This window comes from Lathyrus oleraceus, chromosome 5 (assembly GCF_024323335.1).
Source record: "Lathyrus oleraceus cultivar Zhongwan6 chromosome 5, CAAS_Psat_ZW6_1.0, whole genome shotgun sequence".
In the NCBI taxonomy this organism is placed as follows: Eukaryota; Viridiplantae; Streptophyta; class Magnoliopsida; order Fabales; family Fabaceae; genus Lathyrus; species Lathyrus oleraceus.
The window spans coordinates 77,317,908-77,343,021 of record NC_066583.1 but is presented as its reverse complement, the minus strand read 5'-3'; the positions used below and the strand labels follow the sequence as shown (position 1 = coordinate 77,343,021).

The window sequence follows — 25,114 nt, the reverse complement described above, 5'->3', positions numbered from 1 at the left end:
TCATAATTTTTATTTCAAAATCCGACCAAACGCTGTATTTTTCCGAGTCATTTATTTCGCGCTGATTATTTTGACATGTTCATTTTATTTTTTCGAGCATTTTGGTGCCCGACTTTTTTTTTTGAGTCTATTTATTTTTATATTGGGTCTAGAATAAATAAATAGGTTAATTAGTTTTTATTTTAATTTTAACTATTTTAATTATTTAACTTTATTCAGTTTTTAATTTAATATTGGGTCTAGAATAAATAAATAGGTTAATTAGTTTTTATTTTAATTTTAACTATTTTAACTTTATTCAGTTTTTAATTTTATATTGGGTCTAGAATAAATAAATAGGTTAATTAGTTTTTATTTTAGTTTTAACTATTTTAATTATTTAACTTTATTCAGTTTTTAATTTTATATTGGGTCTAGAATAAATAAATAGGTTCATTAGTTTTTATTTTAATTATAACTATTTTAATTATTTAACTTTATTCAGTTTTTAATTTAATATTGGGTTTCAAAATAAACTTAGGCCCATTATCATTAACCTAATTTGTCCCTATATATATTTACTAGCATGACTGATAGGAGGGGGCAGAAAGACAGAACAAAAAAGAGAAACTGAGAGTGGCTGATCTATACTATCGTACACACAGTTTGGTAATAGTTTATATATATATATATATATATATATATATATATATATATATATATATATATATATATATATATATATATATATATATATTTCTATTTTATGTTATAATTTGATTATGTTTTCGGATCGGATCGTGTCAATACGCCGTTTTCACATATACGTGTATGAGGCGTGACATTTGTGTTATCCGATCCAGTTGCGATGATCGCAATTTTGCGCTAGCAACGCCGTTGTTTTTTTTAATTCATATTTTTTTATATATACATATATGTAGATCTGCACATTTTTTTCATAACTAACTACCCTGATTTTTCCTAAACCCTGACAATTTCGCCACAAACTCTAAATTTCAAACCTAAAACTTTAACCGTGTTATTTCCTTTAAACCATAAACTTTTTCCTAAACCTTAACAAACCTTATTATTATTTCCTATTTTCGCTCATATTTATGTTATTCATACACTGTAACTGCTTTGCCCTTGTAATATTTTAAGTTTTAACTTGTAATATTTTCAGTTTTACTTTTCGCCATCTTTATTATGTAACTGCACCAAAGCGTTGTAATAATTAGGGTTTTATTTTCTGCCATTGATTTTCTGCCATTTTATTTTTCTGCCATTTATTTTTCTGCCATTTAAATTCCTGCCATTGATCCTATATTAACTGCGTGGTTTAGTAATGTAGGGCGTGAAAACCCACTAAATTAATTATTTAATATTTTTCTATAACCTTTATATTTTTTTTGTAAATAAATAATAAATACTAACTATTTTAATAACTTTTTTTTTATTACTTACTTATAATAATAAATCCTTATATATTTTGTAAATAAAATCTAATTGACCATTTTTCTAATTGAATAATAATAATAAATCTATTAATCTAATAATTTGATATTTTCTATAATCTTTATTTATTTTGTAAATAACTAACTTAATATTTTTCATATAACTCTTTTATTTTATAATTTGTACATTAATGTATTTTAAATTCTTTTATTATTACTAATTTATTTTAAACTCATATTTTTCTAATAGCTTCTAAAAAAATCTAACTTGTTTAACTTAAAATAATTTCTTTTAAATTTCTAACCTTTTTATTATCACTTTATTATTATTGTTATTTTATTATTGCTTTATTACCATTGTTTATTTATTTATTTTATTATTATTTGCTTTTATCTATTCTACTTTTGCTTCATTATTTTCCTTATTTTAATTTTGTTTTATTTATAATATTAGGAACAAATGTATAGGTTGTAAATTTATTCTTTCTCGCCTGATTATTATGTATCTGTCCCATAGCCATGTAATAGTTTAAGAATTTATTTTTCTTGCTTTTATTTTTGTAAATATTTATTGCGTGGTTAGTAATTTAGGGAGTGCAAAAAAACTAACTGTAAATAATTGAACTTAGAAAATTAAATTCAAGACAAATATTTGAAAAATAATACTCACACACGTAAGTCGATCTTTGATCGCCATCTGTACTTCCTAGGGTATTCCTCTTGGTTGCCTTCTTTAAATGGTCAAGTCCCTCGAAAATAGGGGTGTCTTAAGCAAAGTCCCTTCAAACAGAAAAATCATCAAGTCCCTATAAACTTAAAAGATCAAGTCCCTACGAGGTTGCCTACGATATAATGATCTTGTCCCTTTGGTAAATATGATGATAGTCCCTACGAGTTGCTAAAGACACCCTTTATGTTGCCTTCATTGACCATACGATGACCCTACGCCCTTCCCTTAAACACATCCAAGGTAATGACTACCTATTCCTTAATAATAGGGACAGTCTTACCATTGAAAGAATATACGAGAACACGAAAGACTTAATCTAGGGTAGGTATCTCATAGTTACTTGCTCACACTTTTCAAAATTACTTTTACACCTCACAATTTCTAAACTAGGCTTTGTATACACCCATACGAGGGTCATTACAAAGTACTTAAAGAAATTTTTCTAATCACACACTACATTCTTGCAAACAAACAAAGTGAGCTAAGTAACTAAGAGCCCATGGATAACCATGGATATAAAGGGTGTTAATACCTTCCCTTTGTATAACCTACCCCCCGAACTCAAAATCTTTTTAAGGTCTTTCCTGTTCTTTTATGTCCTTTCCTTTTGGATAAAATAAAAGTCGGTGGCGACTCTTGCTATCCGCAACATTTAACTAAAGTCAGTTCTCCCACAGTGTTACAGATTGTTCCTCGACCGACTGATATATAGCTTGTAGGTAATGGGCTCATGGATCATAGTCAATGTCTTTATCCCTAACTTTTTCCTGGACATTTCGATTTTTTTTCGTCCACCAGGATGCTCCTTTTTGCCTAAGCCGCCCTTTCGGGTTGTTGACCTAGCGAGCCTTGTATTTATTCCCTAACTTTTGCATGGATAATTTATTTTTTGGTCCATCGAGATAGCCATTTTTTCCTAGATCAATCTTGTTGAGGTTAATCTAGTGGGCTTTCATCATTTCTTTTTTGGCATAATATTTTTTGACTATGTCTGCATTCACTGGCGAGGGAAAGTCTTCCCCATCCATTATTATGAGGATTAGAGACCCGCCTGAGAAGGCCTTCTTAATGACTAAAGGTCCCTCATAGTTGGGAGTCCATTTGCCTCGTGGGTCTGAGTGAATGGCAGAATACGTTTTGAGCACGAGTTCTCCTGCGCGGTACTCGTGAGGAAGAACCTTCTTGTCAAAAGCTCGTTTGAGACGTCTTTGGTATAGCTGACCATGACAGACGACCGTCAAACGCTTTTCTTCGATGAGATTCAGCTGGTCATACCATGATTGAACCCATTCAGCTTCATCGAGGTCAGCCTCCATGATGACTCTGAGTGAGGGAATCTCGACTTCAACCGGTAGGACAACGTCTATCCCATACACCAAAGAGTATGGAGTTGCCCCAGTGGATGTGCGGACTGAGGTTCTGTACCCGTGCAAAGCAAAGGGTAACATCTCATGTCAGTCCTTGTATGTCTTGAACATCTTCTGGACGATTCTCTTGATATTCTTATTAGTTGCTTCTATGACACCATTCATCTTGGACCGGTATGGTGAAGAATTATGGTACTCAATTTTAAATTCTTCGCACAACTCCTTCATCATATTTTTGTTGAGGTTACTGGCGTTGTCAGTGATAAACCGGGTAACCACTTGTCACGTGACATTAGCATACGAAGCAGCCTCGACCCATTTCGTGAAGTAGTCGATGGCGACTAGGATGAATCGATGCTCATTGGAAGCTTTGGGCTCTATCATACCAATCATATTGATGCCCCACATAGAAAAAGGCCATGGAGAAGTCAGAACATTCAACGGAGTTGGTGGCACAAAGATCTTGCACCATATATTTGATATTTGTGACATATTTTAACAAAGTTGTAACAATCGACCTCCATTGTCGTCCAGTAATACCCAACCCGAAGAATCTTCTTGGCCGTAGCAGGAAACTTTGCATGTACACCCTCGCAGCATTCATGTATGGACTTTATGATCGTACTAGCTTCGTGTCTATCCAAGCATCTGAGTAGTACAGAATCATAATTCTGCTTGTATAACACATCACTATTTAGGAAGAATTTGGAAGATATTATTCTCAAAGCTTTCTTATCGGTAAGGGATATTGTAACACCCCGATAAAATATGATAATTATTTAATTTAAGTTAATAGTATATTTATTAATTTAATTAAATAATTGGAATATTATTGGATTATTATTATTGGAATATAAAGTTGGAATCAGTAAAAAGTCCCATTTGGTAAAAAGGGTTTTTACACGTGAAAACAGAGAACACGTAATAATTGGGAGAAAAGAGAAGAAACTGAAAAAGGGAGAAGAAGAGGCTAGGGCTCAAGAGGAGAATTCACGATTGTTGAAGGTCAAAGAAGGATTTGCCGGATTAATTCAGGTAAGGGGGGTTTATCGTCGTTTAATGGGTATTATGGGTTAACATGTAATGGGTAGTAATAAACCATTGAATCGACTCTAATTAGGATGATGAATGTTGCAAATTGTGAATTTGTGGATGAATGAGATATGGGTCTATAATTGAAGAAAATTCGTAGGAATTAGATGTAATAAGGTTAGAAATTGTGAAATTGAGTGGGTATGATTTGTGTTAGATAATATGAACGAATGCTGTGTAAGAATTGGGCTGTGGAAGGTTGGATTTGAGAAATCTCGTAGCAGAGAAAACCCATAGCAGATCTGGAGATTGGTTTCTGGTCATACGCGTATGACACTAGGCCGTACGCGTATGAGATGGCCTGGTACGCGTATGGAGTGAGGCCATACGCGTATGAATGAAGAAGATGATGTTCTAACGTAGTTTTGTCTCTGTTGGTACGCGTATGGGAGAAGGGGTACGCGTATCATACGCGTATGAGACAGGCTATACGCGTATCGGCAGAAGTTTGAATTTTGTCTGAGCTGGTGTTGTGCAGTTTTGGTTGTTTCAGCTGAGTGATGTAATTTAGCTGATGTATGATATATTAGGGATCATTTCCCGTTGTTTTGAGCAGTATAGGTATTAGTAGAGTGTGCTAATACTGTGAATTATTATTTGGCATGACATGATATGATTCTGTGATAAACATGCTGATGATGTATGATGGTATACATAATGTTGTGAATATATCTATTATGTATGCGATTGTGGATGGACTGTTTATGGCTTAGAGTGTGAGCATATGTCCATTGTGGATTGTTGTTGATGTTTGCATGCTAGGTGATTTAGCGTGCATAGCATGGCCTTTATGGTGGTAGCTAATTCCCATGGTGAGGAATTAGTGAGTGAGTCACTAGGTCTCAAATGAGTGGGACTAGTGAGCTTGGTAGCCGTATCTGGGTTTGATCGGTGAGGTTGAACTATGTGTTCACGAATAGTCGGTACCGCATGCATGGAGTCTCATTGCATAATGTATGTATGGCGTATAATATGAATGGATGTATTCCAATATTATACGTGTGTTTTGTGTTTGTGTTGAGTATGATTTTGAGTTGATGTTGCCGTTGCTGAATGTGTCATCTGATTAGGGTGATGAATGTGTTAATTTACTTAGCATTACATGATATTTTATAATGCTTATTATATCGATTGAGGAACTCACCCTTACAACTATGTTTCAGGTAACGAGCAGTGATTGAGTAGAAGCTAGTGCTTGGAGTCTAGTGTAGTTCCTTAGTGGGTCATGCTCTGGTCTATGTAACATCGGGACGGGATGTTTTACTTTGTTTTCATTTTGGTTGATTGAACAACTTTACATGTAATGTGTTACATGGTTTGCATGTTGTTAGATTTCTATCCGCTGCGGATTGTGCAATGCCTTGTTTTGATTAATAAATGAGCATGATCAGTTATTTTGGTGAATGGTGTGAAGTGTCAAGTGTGACACCCTGAAATTGCATATCTACTCTGATTTATATTTTGTTGTTTTAATTAATTATTGGGGTATTTTAGAAGGGTGTTACATTAGTGGTATCAGAGCATAGTCGGTCGAGTCGAGTCGTAATTATTCTGTTTCCCTGTATGTGATAGGTGTTGTGTAACCCTATCAGTACTTATTGTTTTAGCTTGTTGGATTAACTCAGAATAGAGATGGCTGGAAGAGGTAGAGACGATGCTGCGATTGCTGAGGCTCTGGGTATGCTAGCTGGAGTACTTGGAGGGAATCCGAATGTTGTGGGATTAGGAGCTGCTCGTCAACTGAGTGAGTTCTAGAGGAACAATCCTCCAATGTTCAAGGGAGCATACGATCCAGAGGGTGCTCAGAAGTGGTTGAAGGAGATCGAGAGGATCTTCCGAGTGACTGAGTGTGCCGATAACCAGAAGGTCAGGTTCGGTACGCATATGCTGTCAGAGGAAGCAGATGATTGGTGGGTTGCTGCCCGCACTGAGTAGGAAGCTGCTGGGAGTGCTGAGATCACTTGGGCGGTGTTCAGAGAGAGATTCCTGAGGAAGTACTTTCCAGAGGATGTCAGAGGAAAGAAAGAGATAGAGTTCTTAGAATTGAAGCAGGGCAACCGGTCTGTTACTGAGTATGCTGCTAAGTTCACAGAGCTGTCGAAGTATTACACTCCCTATGATGAGGCTACTGGGGAATTTTCAAAATGTGTGAAGTTTGAGAAAGGGTTACGTCCCGAGATCAATCAGGCTATTGGGTATCAGCGAATTAGAGTGTTTTCTGACTTGGTTGACTGTTGCAGGATTTTTGAACAGGATACCAAGGCCAGAGCGGAGAGCTATCAGCAGAGGGTTGATAGGAAAGGCAAGAATCAGAATGATCGTGGGAAACCGTATGCAGCTGACAAAGGTTTCCAGAGACAGAGTGGGATGAAGAGACCTAGTGGGGGAGACTCCAGTGCCCCTGCTAAGTGTTACAGATGTGGTCAGGCTGGACATCGTATCCATGAGTGTACCAGTACTGAGAAGAAGTGTCTCAAGTGTGGAAAAGGTGGTCACTTGGCTGCAGAGTGCCAGTTGAAGACTATGACTTGTTTCAATTGTGGAGAGGTGGGTCATATCAGTCCGTAGTGTCCTAAGCCGAAGAAAGAGAACCAGTCGGGAGGCAAGGTCTTTGCTTTATCGGGCTCTGAGGCTTCTGCAGATGATCGTTTGATCCGAGGTACGTGTTATATTAATGGCTTTCCTCTTGTAGCTATTATTGACACAGGTGCGACTCATTCCTTTATATCTTTGGATTGTGCTGTGAAACTTAAACTAGAGATATCTGAGATGCATGGGAGTATGGTGATTGATACTCCTGCGAAGGGTTCAGTGACTACTACTTCAGTTTGTTTAAATTGCCCTTTGAGTATTTTTGGTAGAGGCTTTGGGATGGACCTCGTGTGCCTTCCCCTAGTGCAGATTGATGTTATCCTGGGTATGAACTGGTTGGTGTTTAACCGAGTTTATATCAACTGTTTTAATAAGACTGTGATCTTTCCTGAGATTGAGGAAGGAAAGAGTTTGTTTCTATCAGCAAGGCAGGTGAATGAGGCAGTAGTAGATGGGGCAGAGTTGTTTATGCTGTTAGTGACTTTGGAGGCTAAAGATAAACTGGTGATTTGCGACCTGGCCGTGGTGTGTGATTTTCCTGATGTGTTTCCTGAAGAAGTGAATGAATTACCGCCAGAGCGTGAAGTTGAGTTCTCGATTGATTTGGTACCTGGTACTAGGCCGATATCGATGGCTCCGTACCGTATGTCTGCTGTTGAGTTAACTGAATTGAAGAGTCAGCTGGAAGACCTGTTGGATAAGAAATTTATTCGTCCGAGTGTGTCACCGTGGGGCGCACCAGTGTTATTGGTTAAGAAGAAAGAAGGTACTATGAGGTTGTGTGTGGACTACAGGCAACTGAATAAAGTGACGATCAAGAATCGGTATCCTTTGCCGAGGATTGATGATTTGATGGATCAGTTGGTTGGTGCGAGTGTGTTCAGCAAAATAGATTTGAGATCGGGGTATCATCAGATACGTGTGAAAACTGAGGATAGTCAGAAGACTGCTTTCAGAACAAGGTATGGACATTATGAGTATTCTGTAATGCCTTTTGGTGTGACTAATGCGCCTGGGGTATTTATGGAGTATATGAATAGGATTTTCCATCCGTACCTAGACAAGTTTGTTGTGGTGTTTATTGACGATATTTTGGTGTATTTGAAATCTGAAGTAGAGCATGCTGAACATTTGAGAGTGGTTTTAGGAGTTCTACGAGAAAAGAAGTTATTTGCTAAACTGTCCAAGTGTGAATTTTGGTTAGAAGAGGTTAGTTTTCTTGGTCATGTGGTTTCAAGAGGTGGTGTTGCTGTTGATCCTTCTAAGATAGAAGCGGTATCTAAGTGGGAAGCTCCGAAATCAGTTTCTGAGATAAGGAGTTTTCTTGGACTTGCAGGTTATTATAGGAAATTCATTGAGGGATTTTCTAAGTTGGCGTTACCGTTGACGATGTTGACTAGAAAGGGGCAAGCGTTTGTTTGGGACTCAAAATGTGAAGAAGGTTTCCAAGAGTTAAAGAGAAGGTTAACTACTGCTCCTATTCTGATATTACCAAGTCCGTCGGAACCATTTGAGGTTTACTGTGATGCTTCATTGTTGGGTTTGGGTGGTGTTTTGATGCAGAATAAGCAGGTTGTAGCTTATGCTTCGAGACAACTGAAGGTTCATGAGAGGAACTATCCGACACACGATTTAGAGTTGGCAGCTGTGGTATTTGTTCTGAAGTTATGGAGGCATTACTTGTACGGGTCAAGATTTGAGGTTTTCAGTGACCATAAAAGTTTAAAGTATTTGTTTGATCAGAAAGAGCTGAATATGAGACAGAGGAGATGGTTAGAGTTTCTGAAGGATTATGACTTTGGTTTGAATTACCATCCGGGTAAAGCAAACGTAGTGGCTGATGCATTGAGTCGGAAATCATTACATATGTCTATGTTAATGGTTAAGGAATTGGATTTAATTGAGCAGTTTAGAGACTTGAGTTTGGTATGTGAGAGTACTCACAATAGTGTTAAATTGGGAATGTTGAAGTTAACGAGTGGTATTCTGGATGAGATTAGAGAGGGTCAGAAATCCGATGTGCTTTTGGTTGATAAGTTGACTCTAGTGAATCAAGGTCAAGGTGGTGAATTCAGAGTTGATGAGAATGGTGTTTTGAAATTTGGTAATCGGGTGTGTATTCCGGATGTTACCGAACTTAAGAAGAGTATTCTTGAGGAAGGACATCGTAGTGGCCTGAGTATTCATCCTGGGGCTACGAAGATGTATCATGATTTGAAAAAGTTATTTTGGTGGCCGGGAATGAAAAAAGAAATTACGAGTTTTGTTTATTCTTGTTTGACTTGTCAGAAGTCAAAGATTGAGCATCAAAAGCCGTCTGGGCTAATGCAACCGCTGGCTATTCCAGAGTGGAAGTGGGATAGTATCAGTATGGATTTTGTTTCTGGTTTACCGAGGACAATTAAGAATTTTGAAGCTATTTGGGTGATTGTTGACAGATTGACAAAATCGGCTCATTTCATTCCGATCAGAATGGATTATCCGTTAGAGAGATTAGCTGAGTTGTATATTGAGAAAATTGTAAGTTTGCATGGTATTCCGTCGAGTATTGTTTCGGACAGAGATCCTAGATTTACATCGAAGTTCTGGGAAGGTTTGCAGAGGGCTTTGGGAACTAAGCTGAGATTGAGTTCTGCATATCATCCGCAGACTGATGGTCAGACTGAGAGGACGATTCAGTCACTGGAGGATCTTTTGAGGGCTTGTGTTTTGGAAAAGGGAGGTGCTTGGGATTGTTATTTACCTTTGATTGAGTTTACCTACAACAATAGTTTTCATTCGAGTATTGGTATGGCACCGTTTGAAGCTTTGTATGGTAGGAGATGTCGGACACCTTTATGTTGGTATGAGTCCGGTGAGAGTGCTGTGGTTGGACCGGAGATTGTTCAACAAACTACGGAAAAGATTAAGATGATTCAGGAGAAGATGAGGATTGCTCAGAGTCGTCAGAAGAGTTATCACGACAAGAGGAGGAAGTCACTTGAGTTTCAAGAGGGAGATCATGTGTTTCTTCGTGTTACTCCGATAACTGGGGTTGGTCGAGCTTTGAAGTCGAAGAAGTTGACACCTCGATTTATTGGTCCTTATCAGATTTTGGAGAGGATAGGAGAGGTAGCCTATCGTATCGCTTTACCGCCGTCACTTGCGAATTTGCATGAGGTTTTTCATGTGTCTCAATTGAGGAGGTACATTCCTGATCCGTCGCATGTGGTCCAAGTAGATGATGTACAGGTGAGAGATAACCTGACTGTTGAAACATCACCTATGAGGATCGAGGATCGAGAGTTGAATCAGTTGCGGGGTAAAGAGATTGCCTTGGTAAAGGTAGCTTGGGGAGGACCAGCAGGTGGCAATGTGACTTGGGAACTTGAGAGTCAGATGAAGGAGTCTTATCCAGAGTTATTCGCTTGAGGTATGTTTTCGAGGACGAAAACTCTTTTAGTGGGGGAGAGTTGTAACACCCCGATAAAATATGATAATTATTTAATTTAAGTTAATAGTATATTTATTAATTTAATTAAATAATTGGAATATTATTGGATTATTATTATTGGAATATAAAGTTGGAATCAGTAAAAAGTCCCATTTGGTAAAAAGGGTTTTTACACGTGAAAACAGAGAACACGTAATAATTGGGAGAAAAGAGAAGAAACTGAAAAAGGGAGAAGAAGAGGCTAGGGCTCAAGAGGAGAATTCACGATTGTTGAAGGTCAAAGAAGGATTTGCCGGATTAATTCAGGTAAGGGGGTTTATCGTCGTTTAATGGGTATTATGGGTTAACATGTAATGGGTAGTAATAAACCATTGAATCGACTCTAATTAGGATGATGAATGTTGCAAATTGTGAATTTGTGGATGAATGAGATATGGGTCTATAATTGAAGAAAATTCGTAGGAATTAGATGTAATAAGGTTAGAAATTGTGAAATTGAGTGGGTATGATCTGTGTTAGATAATATGAACGAATGCTGTGTAAGAATTGGGCTGTGGAAGGTTGGATTTGAGAAATCTCGTAGCAGAGAAAACCCATAGCAGATCTGGAGATTGGTTTCTGGTCATACGCGTATGACACTAGGCCGTACGCGTATGAGATGGCCTGGTACGCGTATGGAGTGAGGCCATACGGGTATGAATGAAGAAGATGATGTTCTAACGTAGTTTTGTCTCTGTTGGTACGCGTATGGGAGAAGGGGTACGCGTATCATACGCGTATGAGACAGGCTATACGCGTATGGGCAGAAGTTTGAATTTTGTCTGAGCTGGTGTTGTGCAGTTTTGGTTGTTTCAGCTGAGTGATGTAATTTAGCTGATGTATGATATATTAGGGATCATTTCCCGTTGTTTTGAGAAGTATAGGTATTAGTAGAGTGTGCTAATACTGTGAATTATTATTTGGCATGACATGATATGATTCTGTGATAAACATGCTGATGATGTATGATGATATGCATAATGTTGTGAATATATCTATTATGTATGCGATTGTGGATGGACTGTTTATGGCTTAGAGTGTGAGCATATGTCCATTGTGGATTGTTGTTGATGTTTGCATGCTAGGTGATTTAGCGTGCATAGCATGGCCTTTATGGTGGTAGCTAATTCCCATGGTGAGGAATTAGTGAGTGAGTCACTAGGTCTCAAATGAGTGGGACTAGTGAGCTTGGTAGCCGTATCTGGGTTTGATCGGTGAGGTTGAACTATGTGTTCACGAATAGTCGGTACCGCATGCATGGAGTCTCATTGCATAATGTATGTATGGCGTATAATATGAATGGATGTATTCCAATATTATACGTGTGTTTTGTGTTTGTGTTGAGTATGATTTTGAGTTGATGTTGCCGTTGCTGAATGTGTGATCTGATTAGGGTGATGAATGTGTTAATTTACTTAGCATTACATGATATTTTATAATGCTTATTATATCGATTGAGGAACTCACCCTTACAACTATGTTTCAGGTAACGAGCAGTGATTGAGTAGAAGCTAGTGCTTGGAGTCTAGTGTAGTTCCTTAGTGGGTCATGCTCTGGTCTATGTAACATCGGGACGGGATGTTTTACTTTGTTTTCATTTTGGTTGATTGAACAACTTTACATGTAATGTGTTACATGGTTTGCATGTTGTTAGATTTCTATCCGCTGCGGATTGTGCAATGCCTTGTTTTGATTAATAAATGAGCATGATCAGTTATTTTGGTGAATGGTGTGAAGTGTCAAGTGTGACACCCTGAAATTGCATATCTACTCTGATTTATATTTTGTTGTTTTAATTAATTATTGGGGTATTTTAGAAGGGTGTTACAGATATACCCTCAGGATATTGTCATTTCTCCAGAAATGTCTTTATGTCGTAGAACTAAGGCTTGTCATCAGGATCGGCCTCAATTTCTAAACAATGTGTTGGTTCATCTAGGTGGTCAATATGAATGGATGGTGCTTCATTCTTCCACTTGACTTTGATCATAGATGCCAACGTGGCTAGAGCGTCTGCTAACTGATTTTCTTCCCTAGAAATATGGTGAAAAGAGATTTCATCAAAATAGGGTATCAGTTTTCTGATATGCTCTTTATAAGGTATCAACTTGCTATCCAGAGTCTCCCAATCACCTTTCACCTGACTGATTACCAGAGTTGAATCACTGTATACCTCAAGAATCTTGATCCTTAAGTCGATTTCCGCCTCTAAACCGTAGATACATGCTTCATATTCTGCCATGTTGTTGGTGCAGTCAAAATACAATCTAGCGGTAAATGGAAGGTGGAAACCAGTTAGAGAAGTGATAACCACGCATATGCCATGGCCTCGAGCATTGGAAGCATCGTCGAACACGAGCGTCCATCGTGATCCTGGTCTGAGGCCTTCCTCAGGGCCTGCTTCGAAGCCTGGCATGGTGAAGTCTCTGATAAACATGATGTCCTCATCCGGAAAGTCAAACCTCAACAATTGATAACCTTAGACAGGTAGGTGAGTAAGGTAGTCAGACAAAACACTCCCTTTTATTGCTTTATGGGTCACATACTGAATATCATACTCGGTTAACAACATTTTCCACCGGGAAATTCTACCAGTAACAGTAGGCTTCTCGAAGATGTACTTTATTAGATCCATTTTGGATATCAATAAAGTAGTATGGCAAATCATATATTGTCTCAGGTGTCGAGCAACCCAAGTCAAAGCACAACAAGTTTTCTCCAAAAGTGAGTATCGGGTCTCACATTCAGTGAATTTCTTGCTGAGATAGTAGATATCATGTTCTCTCTTGCCCGTGTCGTCGTGTTGACCCAAACCGCAACCCATAGATTCATCGAGCACTGTGAGGTACATAATGAGAGGCCTACCAGGAATCGGTGGTATCAAGATTGATGGATCTTGCAAGTACTTCTTTATTTTATCGAATGTCGCCTGAAAATCATCGTTCCATACAATCGATTGATTCTTTCTCAACAGTTTGAATATTGGTTTGTAGGTAGCCGTTAAATGTGATTTGAATCTAGAGATGTAATTAAGTCGCCCAAGGAAGCCTCACACTTCTTTTTCTGTCTGGGGAGCTGGCATTTCTTGGATGGCTCGAACTTTGTAGGGGTCAACCTCAATACCTTTCTGACTGACTATGAAACCCAAGAGTTTACCAGATCGGACCCCAAAAGTACATTTAGCCGGATTCAGGCGCAACTTAAACTTTCGGAGTCTGATAAACAATTTCCTCAGGTTCCCCAAGTGATCTTCTTAAGTTCTGGATTTGGCAATCATGTCGTCCACATAAACCTTAATCTCTTCATGAATCATGTCGTGGAGGAGGGTTACCATGGCGCACTGATATGTTGCCTCTGCATTCTTCAAGCCGAATGGCATGACTTTGTAGCAGTAGGTTCCCTAAGACGTGATGAAAGTTGTCTTCTCCATATCTTCTGGCGACATCTTTATCTGATTGTACCCGGAGAACCCATCCATGAAAGAAAAGACGGAAATTGAGTTGTATTATCAACTAAAACATCAATATAAGGCAAAGGGAAGTCATCCTTTGGACTCGCTCTATTGAGGTCTCGATAGTCTACACACATTCTGACTTTACCATCTTTCTTCGAAACTAGAACGATATTAGCAACCCACTGCGGATATTCAAAAATGGCTAAGAATCCAACATCAAGCTGCTTCTTAACCTCTTCCTTGATCTTGAGGGACATGTCGGGTCTAGTCCTTCTGAGCTTCTTCTTGATCGGAGGACATTCAGGCTTGAGTGGCAGGTGATGTTCAACAATGCCGGTGTCTAATCCTGGCATATCTTGATACGACCAAGCAAAGACGTCAACATATTCATGTAATAACTCCCCTAACTCGGAGTGTACATGCTCGGCGAGAGATGCCCCAACTTTGACTTCTCTTTTGTCAGTTTTGGAACCCAAGTTAATGACATCCACTGGCTTTTTGTATGGATGAATCTCATTTTCTTCGTGCTCAAGGAGCCGTGCTAGTTCAGCTGGTAATTCACAATCTTCCTCACTGCCGTCTTCAGCTTGGTTGATCAGAAATCCAGATTTACAGTTGATTTTAGCCATGTTGTAATCAATAGTTTTGTTTGCTCTGCATATGACGAGCTTATTTTAGTATGCTTTTTTGAGAAAAGTGGAAAAAGGAAAAAGGAATCTTTTGCCATTTCGTTGTTTTTTAGTGAAAAGGAAAATAACTGAAAGAAAAGGGAACTCAAGTTTTGCATGCAAAAAGTACTTTTTATTTATTCACATAATACTAATAAACATGGAGGCCCTTAAAAGCTATCCTCTCGTCTCAGGCGAGGACGAGGGATCGAGAAAACAAAATGCATTACATTTTTTCCGAGTACACTATGGGAATCACGATGGACATCCAATTGGGAAGCTTGAACCCTGGAGGACATTTGCGAATGAGGCTGGGTGCCCCTGGTTTGCTACCGTTGGGCTCTCCAATAACTACCTCAGTATGCTCATTTTGATAGTTGGCGCTGCTGAATTTGATCGGGTTGAACTATTTTTTCTTCGGGCTCACCTCGCGTGCTGCTGGGTGATGACCGATACCAAACCTGTTACGTTTCTCTGCCATATTGACGACTTTACCCCAACCAGGAAGTGGGCCTTTCTCCAATGTTTTCTTGGCACTTTTCGATGAGGATATGATGGTAGTGGAAGATTGGTTGTGATTGGCAGTAGCGGAACTGACTTCTTCAAACTCTAAATAGTGGAGCGGAACTTCGACGATCCCTTCATCTGTTTCAACATATCTGAAAGAGGAGAGTTCACTGACCAACATATCTTTCTCACCACACATAATTATCAATTTGTCATCAATCAACTACTTCAACCTTTGGTGCAACGTAGAAGTGACTGCCCCAGCGGCATGAAATCCATGGTTTGCCCAACAAACAACTGTAAGCTGGGTTGATATCCATGACTTGGAAGGTGATGCTGAACTTGGGGGTTCCAACACATATAGGCAAATTGACTTCCCCAATAACCTGCCTTCGGGAACCATTGAAAGCTCGAACGATCAGTGCACTAGTCCTCATCTCGGGCCCTTTAAATTACAATTGGCTTAATGTAGATTTTGGCAACATATTAAGCGAAGAACCAGTGTCAACGAGGACTCGAGATAAAAGAGAGTCAGTGCATGTGACTAAGATGTGTAGTGCTTTGTTGTGGGTATTTCCCTCAGGAGGTAACTCTGCTTCATTAAATCCCATATACCTACTGGCAGTGATATTGGCAACCACGTCGTCAAATTGATCGACCGTGATGTCTTGCATTACATGAGCGACATTTATAACTTTCAGAAATGCCTTACGATGAGCCTCAAAAATCAATAGTGAAGACAATATTGATATTTTGGAGGGAGTCCGATTCAACTGGTCAACAATTTTGAAATCACTTTTCTTGATCAATTTGAGGAATTCTTGGCTTTCCTCAAAAGTGATGCTCTTCTTGTGATCTTCAACTTGTTCTTTCTCAACCATCGGCGCTTTACCCTTAGACCTTTCAGATTCTGTAACTTTATTGTCAATAACCTTCGTCGGCACTAGAGCAGTCGTCACGCTCGGAGTGGTAGTACAATTGCCCCTGCCTGCGGAGTCGGAGTAGGAATGGCCTTCTTTTTAGGCAGGATAACTGTGGGTGATGGAGCCACCCTAGGAGTATATTTTGGGGTGAATACATGGCCACTCCGAGTCATGCCTCCCGTTCCAGAAATGTTGACGATTTCTGTGTCAGGAATACGGATTTCTTTTCCTTCCAAATACGTTGTAGTCTCATAATTCCAAGGCACTGCCTTGGTATTCTGATACGGGAACAAAGTGGGAACACGGAAATGAATCAGATGAGTCCTCTTGGGAGGAGCTTCAACCTTCTTCTTTCTGTACATAATTGTTATTGGTTCAATTACGACCAACTCTTCTGCTACTTTAGACTTGGAGAACTGTATCAAACCTTGATTCATCAGTTCTTGCACGCAACCCCTCAGGCAGGTTGTCATTATCGATGTATGAGGCCATTTTTCGGCAGTATATGGTGATGTGGCTGCGAGGACAACCGAGGCCCTTGTATTTTAGAAGGTTAGGCACCTTGAATTTCTGCGGGAGTACCACGTTCGCGACCAAGCAGAGGTCTCGAGCATCTATGCCGAAGGCGGAGAAACCCTCGATGGCCCTTATTCTATCGTCTAAGAGTTGATAATTCGTCGGTCTGGTCGGGTAAGCAGTGGGAGGAGTGACCTGATTGGCCGGTCGGGAAGTTTCTAGAGCGATTTGTGCGGGCATGTTTAGGGTAAACCACATTTGAGGTAGGTAAAAGAAACCCGGAGGCACAATTTTGGCAACATGAACCATCTGAGGATACTGTCCTCTAGCCTGAGCATTAGGAGCCTGAGGTGCCCCTGTCTGCACATGTTGGAGTGCAGGATTGGTAGGTGCGTAAGCCCACATGGGCGTGGAGGTCTCCCCAGGATAACCAAACGGAACGGCTGGGAACTAACTTGCGCTCGCAGCTTGAGCAGTCTGAGTGGGGATCTGAAAATTAAGGCGCGGGCCTCGGTAGTCATCCTCAACATCATGGGTGTCGTCAGGGACTTGACCTTGGTTGGTTTATGGGTTGGAAACATCGACCGGAGGAGTTTGGACAGTGGGGACACCCCACTGGAAACCAGTGTTTTCAGCAGCAACAGAAGCCGAGAGAGCCGAGTGGGAAGAAAACCCCCCATTGGCGAAATGAGCAGCAAAGTGTAGGGGCATTCCCCACGGGTAGGCTGCAACAAGCCTAGTTGCGTCAGCAGGGACCATCTGACGGTTCCCAGTGGTTGGTACCACAGTCTCCGTCAGAGTTTAGACGATAGTGCCTGCAGCAGTAGTATGATTGGTCACCCCAACATCATGGGTGACATTGGCAGTGGCAGAGGCAAGGGCCCTCTGAGCTTGGAGAATTTCTAGGATGGTCTCCATGTTTCCCCTGAAGAGGTTTATTTCGCCTTGAACCTGGGCAAGGGACTCGCGAACGTCAGCATTGTCAACTTCGTATTCAGCCATTATCTTTGATTTGTTGGAACGTGTGAAGTATTGATGACGAGTCGTCGTTGTTGCTGTGGAAAAATGGCGAGAGTAAGCATTTTGTTTTCTGGCGGCTTGTGACAAATAAATGCGTGGATGCATGTATGTATGCGAAAAGATTTATGTGTACATTTTTTTTACATTATATTCATTTTTTGCAAAGGAAAACAATTCCAAGAAATCCGTGAGTTTGTTTATTTAACATAAGAGAATACAAAGCATAAAGAGAGATAGTTTATGAAGCCAAAAGATGAGAAACTCTTTTATTCAATATCGAGAAGACGGAATACAAGTACATATCAAGAAACTGCCCACTGGGCTACAAGAGTATCAATATTAACCCTATCAGACCTCAACCTAGTGAATTACAACTCAAACTTAAAGAGTAGTAATTATAAACATCTTGATAACAACTCTTCATAATAAGTCTGAGACTTTGGGGACATGCATGTGCCCCACTTTCCCAATATTGTACTCCCTTCAGGTGGTAGGTCATGATTAAGTTTGCTTGGAACGTTGTTCACAATTGTTTCCTCTCGGTTGGGGAGATCTTCAGGATGCCTATTCACTTGTGTGTTGGTGTCTTCCAGGTTCTTACGTGATTTCTCTTTCAGCTCGTGAATCTCTTCTAGTCTCTGGTTTAGCTCGTACTGATTTTGGCAGAGAGTGACTTCTAGTTGTTTGTTGTGGCTTTTCTCATCCTTCATCTCTTTCTTGCAAGCTTCTAGTAGATTTTGGAGTTTCTTGGTTTGTTCCATATGTTAGAGCTCCGCTTTGTTGGCCCGGTATTGAGTTTCAGCTAATTGCTTCTTCTTGGCTATCAAACTGGTATAAGTCCCTTTGAGTGTGTCACCCACTTTGAGTCTTTTGAATACCTCTATTTGCACCTCATCATCTTCTTGACGAACCCTATCTCTCTTCTGATTCAGATTGAACTTCAAATTTTCTTTCTCCAAGGAGATCTTACCAAGTCTAGATTTGAGATCAGCTTTCTCTTTCTCTAGGGCTTTGATAACCTTTTACAATTCATCTACTACAAAATTTTGATGGATTACTGGTTCAAGAGGCTTGATGTTCATGGACGGTTCAGGCGGAAATGACAATAAAATCTCGCTAACTTTGTCTTTGACCCATCTGGTGTAAGCTTCCTTGATGCAATTCTTCTTACCCATTTCTGCTCTTCCTTGAGGATAAATTGCTGCCCAAGCCTTGATAATTTTCTTGACTAGTTTTGGCTCTTCGACCCCTTCATATAAGACGAAACCTTCCACACTCGTGAGGTCAGGCTTGTCCACCATAGGGTATCCCATTTGTCATAGTGCTAACCTCAGATTGTAATTGATTCCCTCTTTTATATCGAGAAGAGGTACATTAGGAAAATCTCCACATTTGAGGATAAGCTTGACACCGTCGTAGATTCGAGAATACCAAGAAATGTCTTCGGCGTTCAAGGACATGATCCATTGGGAACACTTCAAGTTATCTTTGTTCTCAACAAAAGGACCTTTGTTGGGTAGATGCAAAATAAACCATCTATACAGTAAAGGGGCACAATAGACGATAGTCCCTTTCTTCTTCTGAGTCCTCACATGGATGGAGTAGTAAGTATCAGCAACAAGAGTAGGAATATGATTCTGAGTTAGGAGGATATGAATAGTAGCTAGATCTACGAATTCCTCCATATTCGGAAACAACATGATCCCATAGATAAGTAGAGCTAGATTGACGTTGAAGGTCGTCCAACTCCCAGCTTCGGAGAAGGCAATGGCTTTGTCCACTAGAAACTTAGGGGTGGAGCCATGAATTCCACCCTTAGGTTTCAAGTTTAATTCCACTTCCTTCTTTCCTATGTGTAGAGCTTCAGCAAGGTCTTGATATTTGGGAAGTTCCTTAGTGCGAACGTAAGGCACTTGGTTCTTGATCCTTATACCCAGAATGTGTGAATACTCTTCCAACATAGGTGCCAACTGATAATCTTGGAATGTGAAGCATCTCAATGGAGGATCGTAGAATTGCACCAGAGTGTGCATAGTAGTGATGTTGACTTTGGTGTTCAGAATTCCCAGAAGGTTACCATAAGACGCCTTGAGATCATCTTTGAGTCCCATGTCTAAATGTGCCCCAAGTCCTCTCAAGACAGCCAACTGAGGTTCCACGAACTTGTAATTGTGGATGTTCTTTCTCTCGGGATTCATGCTTCGCTTTGAATGCTTGGTAAACAAACTGGACTATTGGATTCCAGGAAAAGAAATGCATATGCAAATTTTTTGTCATGATGAATGATAATGCAATGATGGGATGATATAAGGCACATGGATTCAAAACTCTGGTATGTTCTGAACAATCTGTATGTGTCACATGTTGTAAGTTCAAAGGTTCGATATAACCTGAGTATCAAGGTAGGTAGAGTCTATGGTTTCCTGCAATAAAACCCATATCCCCCTCACAGGTGTGGACTATGCTCCAAGATGGTCCCTAGAAGGTCTCATAGAGTCATCGACTCGAAATGCAAATACCCTACCGTAGTGAATACTCACAGGACAAAAGTACTTCCAAGTGAATCTAGTCTGAGTGTGGCTCTCGTGACAACCCAACGCGCGAAACACAGGCACACACGACTATCCACGAGTCTCACCTATGTGTATACTAAGCTCGGTTACAGAGCTTTCCTCTCATGTACTCTAACCCATCCGAACAACAACATAACAGATAATGTCCATAATATAAAGCGAGTAAGAAACGCGATAAATAAAAGGGAGTAAATCTATAAAGGTAAAGACCTATACTAGCGAGGGAACAACCTAAACTAGGCTCGACTCCTTTTAGCAATTAGGAAATACTCCAAGTAGTGAAGTGTCCCCAGAAGAGTCACCAGCTGAGGCTAGCAGAAATATACTCGAACGTATTGCACGCTCGAACATACAACAAAGTCGCCATTGAAATTTATTTATCCCCAAAGGGAAGGGAAAGCATCGATAAAACCCGGGGGAAAGAGATATATTGGGTAAGGAAGTCGGTTATGCAAGGGGAACGTATTAGCACCCCAAACATCCATGGTACTCCATGGGAACCGTTTTGATTGTTCTCGCTCGAATAGGTGTGATATCTAAGATTACTCGCAAAAGAATGGGAAAAGGAAAAGAAATAGATAAAGTGCTCGGTGAGGATTGGGGCCCTCATGCCTACGTATCCTTATAGTGAAATAAGGATCTCAGAGCTTCGTAGTTCAAGGAACTAGAGGCGGGAGATGAAAAGAGGTGTGATAGAAGTATGGTCTAAACCAAAGAATTGTGTTTTTTGAACTCCAAAAAGGGTGAAGGATGAACCCAAGAGTAAACAGGTATGAAATAACAAGTGAGGGCCTACAGCGCTGTGTCACTATACTGGAACAATCGGAAAAGAATGAATTAGGTTTGGGTTAAGGGCCAGACAACTCTTGGTTCACAAGGAGGTACAAGATGGAGCACAAAGGTATAATGTATTTGGCTCAAAGAATGAGGTATATCACATGGAGTGAATGAAGGTAGATTATGAATGTATCATGGAGATGAATGGTATGAAGTGACCGACGTCACAAAATTGGATATTTGGTGATAAGTGAATGAAGAAGTGTTGTTTGAAATCGAAAGGTGAAAGTGTATTGGAATCCATAAGAGAAATGGGATTTCTACCATAGAGGGAAACAACGTTAACCGATATGTGGACTTACGAGCCGCCACTATAGGGTGTTAGCTAAAAAAAGAAGGAATTAAGTGTTTGGGTTAAGGGCCAAACAACTATAGGTAGAAATATGGACTATTCATTAGGCGTCCTAAAATGGTGTATATGGAATTCCAAGGAAAGTATATTTCGATGTCAAAGGGACAGTATGTCACTGGGTGAATGATTTATGATCGAAGGCAGGTAATGGATAGTGAAAGATAGGAATGATGCCCTAAGGCGAAGGAGGAATAATTAGAAGTATGCTCGCCAAGGATTCGCATCCTCATGCCTAAGTACACTCATCGTGCCATGAGAAAGTCAGAGCAATCGTAGTTCAGAACTATGATAATAGAGAGAAAGACATTTTTCTAAGCAACTGGGGCTCACAAGACAAACACCTCTTCAAGGAAGGATTATAGTACTTGATAGTACAAAGAATGGTATATCACTTGCTGGGGAATCAACAATTCGAGATCAAATCAGGATAGTATCTTGGATCCAAGAGAAGGATAGACTCTTAATCGAAGAGCAAAGTGGCGTCTTAGCCAAAAAAGAATGAATTAAATGTTTGGGTTACGGGCCAAACAACTGTTGATTGATGAGGTGGACTGTCGTTATCGTCCTAAAAGGATAGACAAGGAGTCCAAGGATAAGTATGATCGATCTCAAAAATATGGTATGATTAAATGAATAGAGAATGGCCCATTGGATAGAGAAGGTGGATTGATAAATAAGATAGCTCACGGAGAAATCGGGTTCTCCTGCCTACGTACCTTCATAGTGCAATGAGGAAATTAGAGCTTTCATAGTTCAGCCCACTAGGGTTGAAAACAAGATGATTGAAGAGGAAAAAGAAATGAATGATTGAAATGATTGAATGAAAATGATTGAGAGGGTTGAATAGAATGGATAATGGATAGACTTGATAGTTACTGGATGAGAATCACACTAAAGTCTATGAGTAAAGGTGGATACGATAAGCAACGAGCCAAACGTCTCACACCCAAAGATATCCAGAATGAGTGTAGGAAAGATCCAGTCACATTCCTTCTTTACCACTTAAGGCTCGTGGCATGTAATTCTCGTATTGACTTTCAAGTGGAAAGAGAAGAGTCTTTGTAGTTTTTTCTTGCATTGATGATGAAGACCTTATCAATCGTTCGATTCGAATTGCACTAAAGTCTATGAATATAGGTGAATACGATGAGCGTTGGGTCATACGTCCCATACCCAATGAGACTCAGAATGGGGGTAGGAATACTCTAGTCCCACTCCTTCTCCATTACTTAAGGCTCGTATTGTACAACTTGATTCATGATTGATAAGTTGTCGACGTAGTCCTTGCTTGGTTGTTTTTGCTTTGTAGTGAGAGACTTGTCAATCGTATGAATAGAATTGTGCTAAAGTCTATGAATAGGGGTGAACACGATGAGCGCTGGGTCATACGTCCCATACCCAAAGATACTCAGAATGGGGGTAGGAATACTCTCATTCCCACTCCTTCTCTATTGCTTAAGGCTCATGCCCCACACTTCTGATTTTGATTTAACAAGTTCTTGTAGTTCCCACCTTTGATGTGCTTAAATAATCCACTACTTGGTGTGACTGAGGATGCCTTGATTGAAGATCTTGTCTTGAGGTCTTGAGCTCCACAACTTAGAAGAAAAGTATTATTAAGTGACCAAGGGTCTTTTGGTCACTCAATTTAGACTGCGGGATTATACAAGTTCAAAGGATTTGATTAATCAAAATTTCTTTTGATGAATTTAATCACGGGTTTCATTTTGGTTTTAGGGAACTAGGTTAATGCTACTCTAGAAGATAGTAATTTTTAGAAACTACCCTAAGGGATCATGTCATTGTTTGACTAAAGTTGATTGAAAATTATAAGTTAGAATTCCTAAGGGAGAGTGTACATATTGGTCAAAATCTTGATTAAAAACCCTATGTATAAGTCCTAAAGTAACCTACAATTGTTTGGGAATGGTTAAATCTTATTGTCCAATTCTAGTCCAAATGGGATCATGTCATTCTATCACTAAAATAACAAAATAAGCCAATAAGGGCAAATTGGTCATTTACAAAATATGCAATTAGGATCAAAAGATTTATTTCTGATTAAAACCTAAAAATTGATTAAGTTCTAAAATCTATACTAACCTAATGTTTAGAAATTAATTAAATTCTAAAGTCAAATTAAAATTCCAACTAATTTTTTTTGAAATCCTAATTAAAATCCTAATATCCTAATATCCTAATGAAAATTCTAATATCCTAAAAATCAAGATTGAATTCCTAATTGTCAATTATCAATCTAGTTAATCCGATATTGTCCTAATTAATTTAATCAAATTGCAAAAAATAATAATTAAGAAACATAAAAGAAATGGAGTTAAATGGGAGGTTTGAATTAGGAAATGGGGTGTAAACAACATTTTCCTAATGGGCTGCAGGTGAGCCCAAAACAGTTTTTGGTACAGGAAGCCTATTCCAAAAATGAAGGTGGGGTGTGAAATAGAAAAGACACATGGGTTGCGTCTGAGCCCATCATCATTTCATTCGTTTCTTGGAGGTGTACGCTGTAAACGTAGGGTGAACCAAAAGAAGGGCCAATGGGCTTGGCTAAGCCCAATTCTCATTTCTTTCAATAGCTATTGGGGGCGTACATGCAATGATGGTGTGTGAAACGTGAATTCATTGGGCCTTAACAGATTAAGCCCAATCACCCTTCCTGTTGACTTGTCCAAGTCAACAGGTTTGAATTGGTTTTCAATGCACGCTAACTTCTCTCCTAGCCTCACCGTCCGTTCACCATGGACCACCGCCCCAGTGGCTGTTTCCCGCGACGGTGGTGGCATACACCTAAACCACCACCAACATTGGATGCACAAAGCTATGCTAAAGACGAATATGGAAACGGTTCTTGGATTGGTCGAATCGAACGGACATGTGGAAGAACCCTAGCCTTCTAAAATCAAATTAAACGACGCTTGGCACGAAACAATCTCTACCACTATGGGGCTTTCATTCCCTACCCTAGATAATACACTTTGGTGAGCTTGAAGTAAGAAAACACTACGAAAGGGAAACGACTTACCGGAGAAGACGATCAGAAAATTCCACCGGTGAGTTCTTGAACTTGATTCGTCCTCTTCTTCTTCATATTTCTTCTTCTTATTATTATTATTATTATTATTATTATTTTGAACTAGGGAACGCTGAAATGAGATTGCAGTGGCTTAGCTTAAGCAGATTGAAGCTTCAATGTGAAGCTTCAATGGCTTCTAAGAAAGAGAGCTTTGAGTAAGGTGAGGGAAGAGAGATTGCAATAGAGAGAGTGAAAATTCGAGCAAATGCCAGGGGTGGTTGAATGTGAGAGGTGAATTCATTAAATAGAAGTGACGTTTAGAAACTTTGTTAGGTTTGGATTTAGGTCTAGAATTAGTTAGGGATGGCTTGGGATCAGTTGAACTTGACACGCTGAGTTAACTGAAAACTTAGTTAGTTATGTTAGTTTATATTGGTTAATTGGTTAATGTATGAATGATTTTGACACTTGACTGGCTATTGCAGGTTGTGGTTAGATTGAAGTCATGTGGGATTGGTTTAGTTACCTGTTGAACTTGTTGCAGGTT

At 39.5% G+C, this 25,114-nt stretch overlaps 1 protein-coding gene across 1 annotated transcript; it reads right to left on the bottom strand.

Annotated features, from left to right (window-relative positions):
* Positions 1–19,090: 19,090 nt before the first annotated feature.
* Positions 19,091–19,972, bottom strand: LOC127078832 (uncharacterized). The gene has a single exon (XM_051019255.1). It carries the CDS (start codon positions 19,970–19,972, stop codon positions 19,091–19,093), a length of 882 nt encoding a protein of 293 aa, XP_050875212.1.
* Positions 19,973–25,114: the final 5,142 nt, after the last annotated feature.